This window comes from Rattus rattus, chromosome X, assembly GCF_011064425.1.
Source record: "Rattus rattus isolate New Zealand chromosome X, Rrattus_CSIRO_v1, whole genome shotgun sequence".
NCBI lineage: Eukaryota > Metazoa > Chordata > Mammalia > Rodentia > Muridae > Rattus > Rattus rattus.
This window is the reverse complement of record NC_046172.1, coordinates 89,809,451-89,823,309: the sequence shown is the minus strand read 5'-3', so window position 1 is coordinate 89,823,309 and position 13,859 is coordinate 89,809,451. Positions and strand designations below refer to the sequence as shown.

Below are 13,859 nucleotides of genomic sequence, written 5' to 3'. Positions count from 1 at the left end.
AACTGAGATTCTGGCAGTGGGGAGGCGATGCCAGCAGGCTACCTGAAGGAGCCAGGCGACTCCTATGGAAGGATAAGGAAAGCACCTACATATAAATTTTGACTAAATGTCCTGCCATGAAGATATGCGAGGGACATAAAGTAGAGAAACTGGGGGATACGCCAACCTCTGACTGCCTCAAATTAAGACCCCATCAATGGGCAGAACGATCCTGATACTACCAATGAGATTCTCTGTTACACATGACAGGAACTTATATAACTTTCCTCTGAAAGGCTCTGTCCAGCAGCCCAGGGAGAGATGAGAGATCCACAGCCAAACATTAGATGGAGTTCAGGGAGTCTTACGGAAGAGTTGAGAGAAAGACTGAAGGACCCACAGAGGACAGGGACTCCACAGGAAGACCAGACAGAGTCAACTAACCTGGACCCTTGGGGGCTTCCATAGACTGAATCACCAACCTGTGCTGGACCCAGGCCCCTTGCACATATGTAGCAGATGAGCTGCCTGGCCTTCATGTGGGTTCCCAAAACAACTGTAGCAGGGGCTGTTGTCCCTGAACCTTTTGACTGCCTGCTTGCCTGCCTGCCTACTTGCCGGCCTGCCTGCTTGCCTGCCTGCCTACTTGCCGGCCTGCCTGCTTGCCTGCCTGTGGATCACAGGCCCCTAAATGGACAGCTTTGTCTGGCCTCAATGGAAGAGGATGTGCCTATTCCACATTTCCTTAAGTAACACTGGGGGTGGGAGGTAGGTGTGGGTGAGCAGTGGAGTGGGGATTAACATAGCAGTGGGAGGGTGGAGGGGGGGTGTTGATACAGGAAAGGGAAAAAGAGGGAAGGGAGAATTGGGGAACTTTCATGAGGAGTACTGGGATGAGAGGAAGGCTAATATTGTTCATATGGGAGACCCTCTAAGGAATGAACCATTAGAGACCTGGTAGGTGGGAGAATCTCAGGACTCAAAGGATGAACCTTAGATGAAATCCCCACAGTGGGAAAAGGGAACTTGTATTCCCTCTTTTTTTGAAAGACAGTGCATCAATGAAGGGATACATCCCACAGTCAAAAATTCTGGACCCAGAATTGTTCCTGTCTAAAAGAACTACAGGGACAAAAATGGAGAAGAGACTGAGGAAAAGGAGGTCTAGTGACCAGTCCAGCTAGGGATCCATTTCAAGGGGAGGCTCAAAGGCCTGACACTGTTACTAATGCCATGGTGTGCTTACAGAGAGGAGCCTAGCATGGCTGTCCTCCAAGAGGCCCAACAAGCAGTTGTCTGAGACAGATGCAGAATTGTTTAACCAAAAAGGCAGAAGCTGCTGACTCGTAGGTTAATTAGCCAAAGACTGGAAGAAGCGAGGAGGTGACACCATAGGGGACTAGCAGTCTCCAACTATGGACCCTAGATCTCTCAAACATTGGCACCAACCAGGTAGCACATAGCTGGGTAAGGGTCACCACATACATACAGCAGAGGACTGCCTGGTTTGGCTCAGGGAGTCGGAGGCCTGGCAGGGATGCAGCTGGAAGGTGGAGATATCCTCTATGAGACAGGGTTAGGGGAATGGAATAAGGACCCATGGGAGGGCAGAAGGGGAAGGTGGTAATGACTGGACTCTAAAAAATAAAAGTAATTAAAATATTAAATTAAAGAGCAAAATCAGCATAAAAAGAATAAAAGAAAAATAGGACAAACAAATTAATAAAATTAGGCATGAGAAAGGAGACATTATAACAACAGAAACCAATGAAATCAAGGTGATCATAAAGACATACTTTAAAAACCTATATTCCACACAATGGAATATTACTCAGCTATCAAAAACAACGAGTTTATGAAATTTGTAGGCAAATGGTTGGAACTGGAAAATATCATCCTAGTGAGCTACCAATCACAGAAAAAGACATACATGGTATGCACTCATTGATAAGTGGCTATTAGCCCAAATGCCTGAATTACCCTAGATGCCTAGAACAAATGAAACTCAAGACGGATGATCAAAATGTGAATGCTTCACTCCTTCTTTAAAAGGGGAACAAGAATACCCTTGGCAGGGAAGAGAGAGGCAAAGATTAAAACAGAGACTGAAGGAACATCCATTCAGAGCCTGCCCCACATGTGGCCCATATATATACAGCCACCCAATTAGAAAAGATGGATGAAGCAAAGAAGTGCAGAAGTGTAGATCGCTCCTGAGAGACACAGCCAGAATACAGCAAATACAGAGGCGAATGTCAGTAGCAAACCATCGAACTGAGAATAGGACTCCCGTTGAAGGAATCAGAGAAAGAACTGGAAGAGCTTGAAGGGGCTCGAGACCCCATATGTACAACAATGACAAGCAACCAGAGCTTCCAGGGACTAAGCCACTACCAAAAGACTATACATGGACTGACTCTGGACTCTGACCTCATAGAGTAGCACGAATATCCAGGTAAGAGCACTCAGTGGAAGAAGAAGCCTCGGGTCCTGCTCACACAGAACTCAGTGAAACTAGACGGTTGGGGAGGAGACGGCAATGAGGGTGGGAGAGGAACGCATAAGGAAGGGGAGAGAGAGGGGATGTTTGCGAGAGCGGAGAGGAATAACCTGAAATGTATATAAGAAATATTCAAGTTAATAAATACTCAGACCTATATTCCACCAAATTAATTAGTCCTTCCTCACGACCCTGTGTAGGGGCCAGGTTTATTATGCAACCGTAGCTGGACAACTTATTATGTAGAACAAGCTTGCCTTGAACTCACAGAGATCTGCCTGTCTCTGCCTCCTGAATGCTGATGAAGTCATATATCACTATGACTGGATGGATGAAAACTTAATGCATATAATCTACCAAAGTATAATCCATAAGGGATTAAAAAAAATAAGCACCTATATCACAAGGAATATAGCTGAAACATTATCTCCATCAAAAAGCCAGGCATATTGGCATATGCCTTTAATCCCAGCACTCAAGAAGCAGGTAGATCTTTGTGAGTTCAGGGTCAGCCTGATCTACAGAGTGAGTTCCAGAACAGCAGGAGCTATATAGCAAAACCCTGTTTCAAAACAAATATCCCAATTGAAAAAAGCCCAGGTCAAATATGTTTGCTCCATTATTTTACCAACTGCTAAATAACTAAAATTGATTCTTAGCTATTTATTTAATGAAATAGAAAAGTAAATAACACTTCCAAATTCTGTCTATGAGATCAACATTACACTGATACCTAAACTACATGAAGACACAATCAAAAAAAAGTATTATTATAGGTCAGTCTCATCGATGAACCCATATACAAAAAATATCTCAATAAAGTACTTAACAATCAGAATTCAAAAACACCAAAAAGATCACTAACCATAATCAAGTTAACTTCATATAAGACATACAATTATGGTCCAACATTGTAAAATTAAATATAATCTAGCACATAAATAGAATAAAAGACAATCATATAATCACTTTGAGTAAATGCAGGAAAAAAATTGACAAAACCTAAAATCCATTCATAATAAACAATACAATTCTTGGAAAGACTAGAAATAGAATGAATACATCTCAACCCAAATCATGCCAGATGGAGAAGACCTGAAGCATTTCCACTAAAATCACGAACATATCAAGCATGCCTATTCTGTTGACACCTGTTCCACATACTGCTCGAAGTTTGAGGTAGAGGAAAAAGGAAAAGATAGCTGCATAAAAGGAATGAAGAAAGGAAATAAAGGAGTCAAAATAGTCTTGTTTGTAGATATCATTCCACACAAAATAGACATTAGTTTCTTGCCGAAACCTTCTACAACTGAAAACCACTTTGGTAAAGTGGCAGGATACAAAATTAAGACACCGAAATCAGTAGTCTTACATATACAACTCTTCCTCCTCTGCAATCACAAGTCAAAATAAATGCTCTCATTTGTATATTACTTTTGATCATGGTATTTTATCACCACAATGTAAAAAAAGTAATCCACAAATAGAGAGTGAATGATACAGAGACTCTCAGAGGAGTGCAAAGAATAATAGACTAAAGTTCGTACTCCTCACTGGAACATCTGTCTATAACTCATTTCTGCCACGCTAAGTGCCAGAGGCTGTGCATCACTATTGCAATAGACTGATGTGTTGGGGCTTTTTCACATAAGAATTGCAGTGGTTGTGGATACACAAAACCCAAACGAAATAAAGCCAATCAGAATTCCACATGGATGGGGAAGAGACTCACAAAGTTTCACCCACAGCTGAGGAGCTAGTTGATGGCCACTGGCCACTGGGGGAAGGAGAGTCTGGTTTTTTGTCTTGTTTTCTTTTTTTCTTTAGGAATGTGGCCCATGAGAAGCTACTCCTGTTCCTACAGTAGAAGGGCAAGGACCCACACACATACTGGCAGCACTAAATGAACTGAGTTAGTGTTACAGTTAGTGTACGTGAAGTTGCAAGGTAAATTGATAAGAGGGAATCGAAAGAGTTGAAAGCAAGGGAGCATGGAATGGCTTTGATCAGAAGACTTTGCATCAGGTACTCAAGTAATAGAAAGGAAATAAAACATCACCCGTGTTATTTAAGCAATTTCTATCTGGAATGCTCTCCTTTCTCTTCCCCATGTAAAGCCTACCGCTTCACAAGGTCCAGACGAAGCTCCAAACACTGTAGCCTCTAAAGCAGTAGTTCTCACACACTCAAGCCAACCAGGAAGCTTTTAAAAGCTGACAGTGCTGATTCTACAGCCCAGATCAACTGAACTAGAGTCTCCAGAGGGTTCAGTTTGACTTTCACTACTTTAATTGTTTTCTAGTGATATATAAGCACCCCTCAGGTTGACTGGTGCTGCTGTTAAGAGCTCAGAATTATTGGCTCAATAAAGTCCACTTCATAATATGTTCTCAAAGTTATATGACTTTGAGTGAATTCTTCAACCTTTCTTAGACTTGGTTTATCTGGAAAATGACTATAATAATAGAACTTTCACAGAGGTTTCCTCTTAGAGTTGAAAGAAAGCAGCCAGGTTCTATGCATAGTGCATAGTAGCCATGTAGCAAATGTTAGCTACTACTATGACTTTTTATTACTATCAGCATCAGTTACAGGCAATCTAATAACTACTCTTATCTAACACTATGATTTTTACTTCAAATATTTTAGAGATCTTTTCAGTTAGTTCAAAGAGATAAAATGACACATATTTCAGAAAGGCAAACAGTTGCTTAGGCTAAGCAGAGGTTCAATTCATACTCTAAAAATCAAGTGTTGTTTCAACTACACTCATTTGTTTAACTTTAATAAATAATGTATTTAACACTATATTTCACAATGTATCATCTTTAAAATAAAATCATAGAGAACATAAAAGATTCATATCAACTCACTCCCTCTTTGAGAATCATGGACTGGTGAATAAGTTAAATATATAAGCAAACAAATATACATACTTTTGTAGACTCAGTGAGTTTGCAACTCTATGGTCTCATAAAAGATGACAAGATTATATTTGTGTGAGTTAATGCAGGTTGGCCTGTGTAGAAGATGACTGGACTGGATGTATTTCAAATGGTAAATAAAAATGTAATCGTGATAGAGGGAAGCATTCAGTGGATATTTTAGCAGTGGCATAGTTGGGATAAAGGCATTATAACTTCCTGACTCTCATATCTAGCTCCTTGTAACTCCTGGAGCATTTGTGTGTACCACTCATTTGTCAAATAATAATGTTTCATTTCATGACACCTGTTTTTATTATTGCTTCGAACAAATCATCTTCTGTGTTACCTAATTTTTCATGTTTCGCCACCTCAGTAGAATTCAGCTTGAAGGAAGAATGAGTTTAATAGAGTGACCTGTTCACCATGATATTTTGTATATGGTCTTATAGTTACTTAATAAATACTTACTGACTTGATGATGAAAAAAGAGAGCAGCCAAATAATTTTAAACACATAAAAATTTCCTCACTTATCACTAGAGTCTCTTGTCAAATAGCTTGTTCATTCCTCTGAAGTGTTTTTAGGGCCATCAAAATGAGTTTCAGGCTCCTTCTCTATGTCCATTTCAACAAAGAATATAGTGGTATATGTAGGCCATCAAATGTCCCACGTGTTAGTAGATTTATACATATTTCCAATAGCCTATTCCATTTAAGCCCTCCAAAAAAATCCAAGAACTCCCAAGTCAGGTCTGTGTCATCATTTTTGAAAATAAAAGATTTGGGACTTAGGAGATAATGTCATGGGTAAAGTATAACTCATGAGCAGTTAGATGCTGTAGCATGTACCTGTGATTCCAGAGCTTTTAGGGTGACATGGGAGGCAGAGGAATATAAACCCAGAAGCACCACAGAGCCCATCTCGTTACCAAGTATAGAAGATAAAATATTAAGAGACCCTATCTCAAATAATGTGAAAGAAAAGAACTGATATTAGAGGTTGTGTTCTGACCTCTACAGGCACACAAACATAGGCACACACACGAACATAGGAACACACACACACACACACACACACACACACATATACATACACATACATATATATATATACATACATACATATATATACATATATATATATCATGAACATATCATCATATATTTACTCACAAATATAAACAAAAACAGAAAATTCCTGATTGCATTAATACTGCATAATATGGTTTGCTCAGGTTTCAAATAAGTAAGAGGCACTTTGAGGCAATTAGAAAGACTATGACACCATTCTGTGTCTGCATCCTAGCAAGATATAACAGTAATGCAATGTTTAAATTAGATGGGAAATTTCTTCTTTAAAACAAAACATAGGGGTACAATTTGAGCCAAATGAAATAGTAGGATAAACAGTGAAAGTTGCCCCTGCTTAGAAACACTTCAAATGTTGGCTTTATGACTCAGAAAATATATTACTATCTATAACAGTGGTTTGCAGTCTGTGTGTCATGATCCCTTTGTGGGGATTGCATATCAGATATTTACATTGCTATTCAAAACAGTAGCCAAATTGCAGTTATGAAGTAGCAATTTATATATTGTGCTTGGGGTCTTAACATGAGGAACAATATTTTTTTTAATATTTAGTAACTTGATATTTCTTATTTTGTTTTTGATTGTTATTCCTTCCTGGTTCTGGGCAGCATCCTCCTAACCCCTCCCCTCCCTTCTATATAGGCTTTCCCTCATCCTCCCCATTCCACCCTCCCCAACAATCTAGTTCACTGGAGGTTCAGTCTTGGCAGGACCAAGGGCTTCCCCTTCCACTGGTGCTCTTACTAGGATATTCATTGCTACCTATGAGGTTGGAGCCCAGGGTCAGTCCACGTATAGTCTTTGGGTAGTGGCTTAGTCCCTGGAAGCTCTGGTTGGTTGGCATTGTTGTTCATAAGGGATCTCAAGCCCAATGAGGAACAATATTAAAGGGTCGAACCATTAGCAAGGCTGAAAACTACTGATTTAGACAAATCTTAGCCATCTTTGTTTATGACTGAAAGCACCAAGAGGTAAGAAACTGAAATGAATTACATTAGAGACTGTCAAAGAAGAAGCACATTAATGGTACTCCTTATGTGGTGGTTTTCATGAGAGTGTTGCTCGTTGGCTGGGATATTTGAATACTTGTTCCCCATTTGTTGCTTCTGATTTGAGAAGTTATGGAGAACTACAGTGTTGCTGGAGGAAGTTTATCACTGGTTGTGAATCTTGAAAATTTAAAGTGTTACTACTTACAGTTTGCTGTCTGCTTCTTGTCTTCTTGTTGGTTGTCGAGGATGTGATCTCTCAGTTTCAGACAGTGGATGCCTGTTGCCATGGTTTCCTCACTGTTCTAGACTCTTAGCCTCTGGAACCCTATGCCTAAATCAGCTCTTTCATCCTCAGGTTTCTTTTGGTCGAGTTGTTTTATTATAGCAGCAACAAAGACAACGGCATAATGCACCTAGTATCACTGGTTCTTCCACATGTTTGCAGGGTTATTCATTTCCAGTCTGAGTACAAACGAGTCGTACTATAAAGGGGTCAATATCTAGTTATGCAAAGAATAGTTGGAAATTAAAATACTCTTCCCAGAGAGAAGCTTTATAGTTCCTTCAGAAAAGCTTGATCAGACCACATATTGCAATTAAGGTGGAAAAGGAAGGGGGGATTATCTGCAAGAACAGACTATTATTGGTTCAAGAAATGAATTATCTTCACAAGCAGACATCCCTTCCTACCTATGAAGCACACTTTCACCTTCCAAGTGTTTTTAATAGTTTCAAGGGATCTTTGATACATTTGCCTGTATTTTCAGCATGCAGGAGGTTGGGGAAGCAGAGAATCTCAAATTTGAGGCCTGCATGATCTTGCTTAACTGTGTCTTAAAAATATTGAAAGAAAGAAATAAGGTAAGAAAAAAGGGAGCAAAGTAACAAGAAAATGAAAATATTTTTAAAGGTGTATTTGTCCTGCCTTTATGTGTATGAGTGCTTTGCTAGCCTGAGTGTGTAGTATTTGTGTGTCAAGGCTGGAATAGGTAGTCAAGTTCCCTGGAACTAGAGTTATGGATGGTTGCAACCTATCATGTGGGTGCTGGAAACCAAACTTGAACCTTCTGAAAGAGCAGCAAGTGCTCTTAGTCATTTCTCCAATCCCTGAAAGCTAATTTTGAAGTAAGTACAACATAATAAGAAGCCTAATGAATGTGAAATAAACAGACAGTATTTCAAATCATAGACGTCCTTTAGTAACATAATACAATGTATCTGACTGTCTCTCGCTTGGTTACTATCCTTTCTCTGAGATGGTTTATCACCACACCCCAAGTAAAAATGAGAGGAATGGTAAAGTGAAGCAGAAACACTTAGATGTTGGTATCGTCATAGAAAACTATCTGTAATTGAGTTCTGGGGGATCTGACACGGTGCCCTCTCCTGTATTTCTTGGATATCAGGCATACAAATGGCATACAAAAATGCACGAAGGCAAAACACACTCATTAAAAATTTGCATACCTGTCCTTATTACAAAAAGCAGTAGGTAACAGGGATGGCTAAATAAGTTATGTTAGACCATAGATGAGGAATCGAGAAGTGATTATAAAATAAAATTGTATACTGTAACCAAACATGGAAAATATTGATGTGTTAATTGAAAAAGCAAAACATGAAATCATGCCTACAATAACTGGAGTTGTTTCAAATTGCATGGGCCTGCACTGCAATGAGAACAATTATGTTAAGAAGGTAAATTGTGTAAGGGCACCAGTGGAAGGGGAAGCCCTTGGTACTCCCAAGGCTGGACCCCCAGTGAATGGGATTCTTGGGGGAAGGGCAGTAATGAGGGTAGGATGAGGAGGGGAACACCCATATAGAAGGGGAGAGGAAGGGGTTAGGGGGATGTTGGCATGGAAACTGGGAAAGTGAATAACATTTGAAATGTAAATAAGAAATACCCAATTTAATAAAGATGGGGGAAAAAGAAGGTAAGTTATGGTCACACAAAATTTATTAATTATATCAAAAGTAGAATTATTTACAAAAGAGATGAGTCACAAATCAGTGATATCTAGCTTTACAATGCATAATGTGAAACCTCGAAACTCGATTTTTTTTTTCAGATGCCATTTTCCTTAAGTTGTTGTTAATGAGGCTATGTTCATTGAGTCCTTATTAACGGGTTGTAGGAAGTAGATATGGAAGGAAAAAGCAGTTCAGCTGAGTTCTGGGTCACAACATGAAGGTATTGTGAAAGTCCATATTTATTGTAAAACCTGTTGGGAAAAATTTGTAGACGTTTTAAAAGTGGTTCTAGAAATACATTTAAAAGGTGCCTATATGGATTTGGGTGCAAATGAAAATGAAGATGGTGAAGAAAAACTATAAAGAAAGGCTGGAATAGCTCTGGGCTGATTAGCAATTACATGAAACTAAAGTCAGCTATTCCTAGAAATAAAAACATAAAACACGATTGTTCCTTTCTGCTTTGAATCAACGCTAAACTGCTCCCAAATCGTATACTATTACTGTAACTACACTGTGCCCCATAATGAATGAAAACTTCAGGACACAGCTCTACATTCAGAAAAATATGTACAGTTCTAGCCCTATTTGCAAATATTTACAGCATCTATGAAGTTCCACCAAGACGAAGCCCATCTGCCCTCTTCCTCTTACATAAAATAATCTCGACTGGATGCTCAAGTAGAAAAGGAAGCAGGCAAGTAAGAAGCCATGGGACATTTATCTGAATAATGGATATAATTTAACGATACCAACTACAGTTCTCTTAATGACAACTTGAATTTGCTCAGTGCCTTATTCAGCAATATTTTCACACAATCTAAGTAGCGATCAGAGGCTAAGTCCCTGAAGATAATTATTCTATCAAAGCAACTCTAAATTTCCTTCCTGCCACCAATTCTTTCCTATTTCAGGGGCCGTTTGCTGGTCATTCTGGAGTGATTTGACTGAAGAATGTAATCAGAATAAAGCAGCAGTGCATTTCCCTGCACTAGGCCCCCTCATCCCAAAGGGAGATAGGCTCTACTATCTGAATTAATATCTATGGTCCCTTTGGAAGGCTGAATTCACCATTCACGCTGATAGTTGTTTGCTTAAAACCATCAGTCACCTAAGAATAGATGAACTGATGACCTGATCAATACATCCCCTAAGAATTTTTGGCAACAGCTGTGGTTGCCTTTCGTCTTCCCTCATGATATACTCACATTGGCCTCCACTATAGCAGCCCTCCAAATCACCTCTCCTCAAGCAATGCCCTATATTCTGGAACTTTCTGTCTCTATTGCTCATCAAAACTGGTCTGAAATAAGTCTTTCAGGGTCTTCTTGTTTGCCAGTTGGCTGAATATTCAGGAAAAAAAATAAGTGTTTTCCAACAAGCTGAACTTCAAAAATTGTTAAATTTCAAAAATGAAACTTTTACTATATGTAAACTAAAACACATATACACTTCTTTGCACAATTATTAAAAACTCAGTAATCTCTGTTGGTGGATTCATATTCTACTAATGGAATAAACATTTACAGAGATTTAAAAAACGAACATTAGTCACTCACTGGTTTGAAATTCAGATACCAATGTGCATACTACCCCATAGATTCTTTTCAAATTATTTTGATGTGTCAGAGGTGTGAAGAATATCATTTAGGACCATTAATACAAATTAGCTATTGTTCACACTAAAATCCCTGAGTATTTTTAGTTTTATGGGTGAGTACAAATTGTGTGTTTAGTGTGTGCATTCACATGATGCATGTGATATGTACACACATAAATTTGTATATACAGATCTCATAAGGTTGGTGATCAGAGAAAGTAACTTTGTTGATTGCATTTGCAAAAGCTAATTATTTAACAAAGTCAAGAAATTCAAACTCAGGCCTGTCTTATTAAAAATGTATGCACTTAATTCCCAAACCATATTGCCTCTCATTAAGCATTCTTGCAGTAAATATGCTTCAAATTTCTGTTTCCTTAATCAAGTTAAATAGCACTTAAAGCCTTTTTGGAATGAAGCTAATGGAGGCTGTCAATAAATTAGGGGTGTATTAATTTGGTGAATTACCAAATCACCTGTGTGCCCAATCTAATTAGTGCTCAAACTATGATCAGGATATAAACAAATCACTGGGGAGGTGTATGTTTAGAAGTGGAATTAAAGAAATGACAATATTAGATTTTTAAGTAAATGAAGAAAGGCAGTTCTGCTGAAAGAGAAAACAAGATTATCCTTCAAGATTCTCAAAAGTAGGGTCTTTGGATGTGAGGGTAATCTGGCAACGACATCTGACACTCCATTGATGGCCAGCATTGATTTTGTTGATCTGGCTGGCTAGGTGGATATTCCCTTACTCCCTTAACACTCCATGGGAATCAATTTCAAAGCTGCACAGTCAGTCCAAGAAAATGATCTCTCTGGAATACAGTCTTTAGCCAAACATATTCAAATATCTGAACTTCATGCTAGAACACCCCCCCCCAAAAAACAAGTTCTCACCAAAGAATTTTTTAGGGATACAAATTCCTAGGTCATCTTATTCTTAATCCCAAGCCTCCTAAATCAGAATCTAGGAATCTAGGCATGTTTTGACAAGGTTTCCAGGTTTTTCTGATGCTCATCAAGACAAATAGGTCAACCATCAAATTAAATAGTGATTAAGCACAGTACCAGAGCTGGAAATGACTATAAAAAGGGCAAACCATCAGTTAGAGGAAAATTAATCCACCTGTAGCAAGACTGGTCAAACAAGGTGATTAGTAGCAAAAAATTTAGACTCCATCTTCCTGTGTTTGAGACTTAATTACTAATCATATAATTTTAAGAAAGTAACTTAACCTCTCAACCATCTTAGTTCTATTGTCTGTAAAAACAAGGCAACATTAGTTTCTCCTTCATAGAGTCATTGTGAAAATAACATGAGTTAATTCATATAAAGGAGAAGGAACACGCTTGAAAGTATAATCGATGTATATTAAGGTAAATTATAATTGAGTAGATGACCTTTCTTAGTTGGAGTTAGCATGGCCTAAAGAGATATAGAGAGGCATTTACATTATGTCCACAAAAGGAAGTTTTAAGCCACCTCTCCAAAGTGATAACAAAGAAATGGTAGGGTTGTTGTGACAGTAAGGAGGGACAAAATGATTCAAATCATCCAGTTGAGTGGCATTGTATTATAAGCACCTAACAAGTGGTGTCATAAAGAGCTGGCTTCCCTCAACCACAGTCAAAAAATGATAGAAAAAGGCACTTTAAGTCAACCAGCTGTTCCCTAGATCAATGAATACTAGAAGGACACTTACTCTGACATAGTGCCAGGTGGAACACCTCTCCCAAACAAAAGATATACTTATGACAGTCTCGAAATCTTAGCTTATACTTTCAGAGAGAGAATGCTGAAGTTGTTGAAGTGCCATTTTCCTCTCAGAAAGCCGAGTCTGAGCAAGTATTTAGAAAAAGGATATTGAGTCCTTTGGGCATATGCAAAAACTATTGAAGAGCATCAGTGTACCGATAACACTTCTTTGGTTGTTGCCTTTGTTTGCTGCAGTGATTAAGATGGAAGTCAGGGCATTTCACACACCAGACAAGCATTCTTCACTTTGATAACTGAAGTTTGATATCGGTTTTCCTTGCACCTTTCAAAGCTTTTTAGAATGCCCGTGTTTGGGGCGGTCATACAACATGCCCGTAAAACAATTAAGGTGGGTATTATTGTTAGCTTACAGGCAACTCTACGAGACACCTGGCCAAGCAAGGGCTTCCATCATCACCTGCTCACCTCCAGCTGGTCAAGTGCAGGTGACTGGCATATAAAAAAAGACTACATGTCACCCCAGATCACTCTTTCTCTCTCTATCCTTCTTTCTGTTCTTTGTGTTCCACTCCCAAATGCCCACACCCCACCTCTACCCCACTCTGCTTCTCTGCCCCCATGGCTCTGCTCCAGTCTGTCTCTACCCCTTCTCCAGGTCCTCACTCCCCTCCCATTCACCAAATATACCTCTCTTATACCAGTTCTGTTGCATGGCATGATTTCTCAGGGGGCATCTTGGCATGGGCCCCACCAAATAGCCCCCTACCTGGATGCAGGGTGCATTATACTTCATAACATTTGGTGTCCTAACTCAGGTTGGAATTGCCTGTAAGCCAAGAATTATTTTACTAATTCCAAAGACAGGGAAATTTTGTTGATCTGGATGGCTAGGTGGGAGTGATTATTCAGCAAATGTCAAAGATGGGATTGGAACCCTGATCTCTTGTTTCCCTTTCAGTTTTTCTCCCAATAAATGCCAAAAGAACTAGCTCTGTTTTAGCAGCAATGACACACATGGCTGAGGTCAGAAGCACAGAGAGGACAAGAGGAATCCAACCAAATGCATTTCCTAGCAT

At 39.1% G+C, this 13,859-nt stretch overlaps 1 protein-coding gene across 1 annotated transcript in view; it reads right to left on the bottom strand.

Annotated features, from left to right (window-relative positions):
- LOC116888073 (RPA-related protein RADX-like) overlaps positions 1-7,776 on the bottom strand; it is a 128,632-nt gene extending 120,856 nt beyond the window's left edge. The window contains 1 exon segment of the mRNA XM_032889451.1: positions 7,695-7,776. Within this exon segment, the coding sequence (XP_032745342.1) occupies positions 7,695-7,776 (82 nt within the window).
- Between the last annotated feature and the right edge of the window lie 6,083 nt (positions 7,777-13,859).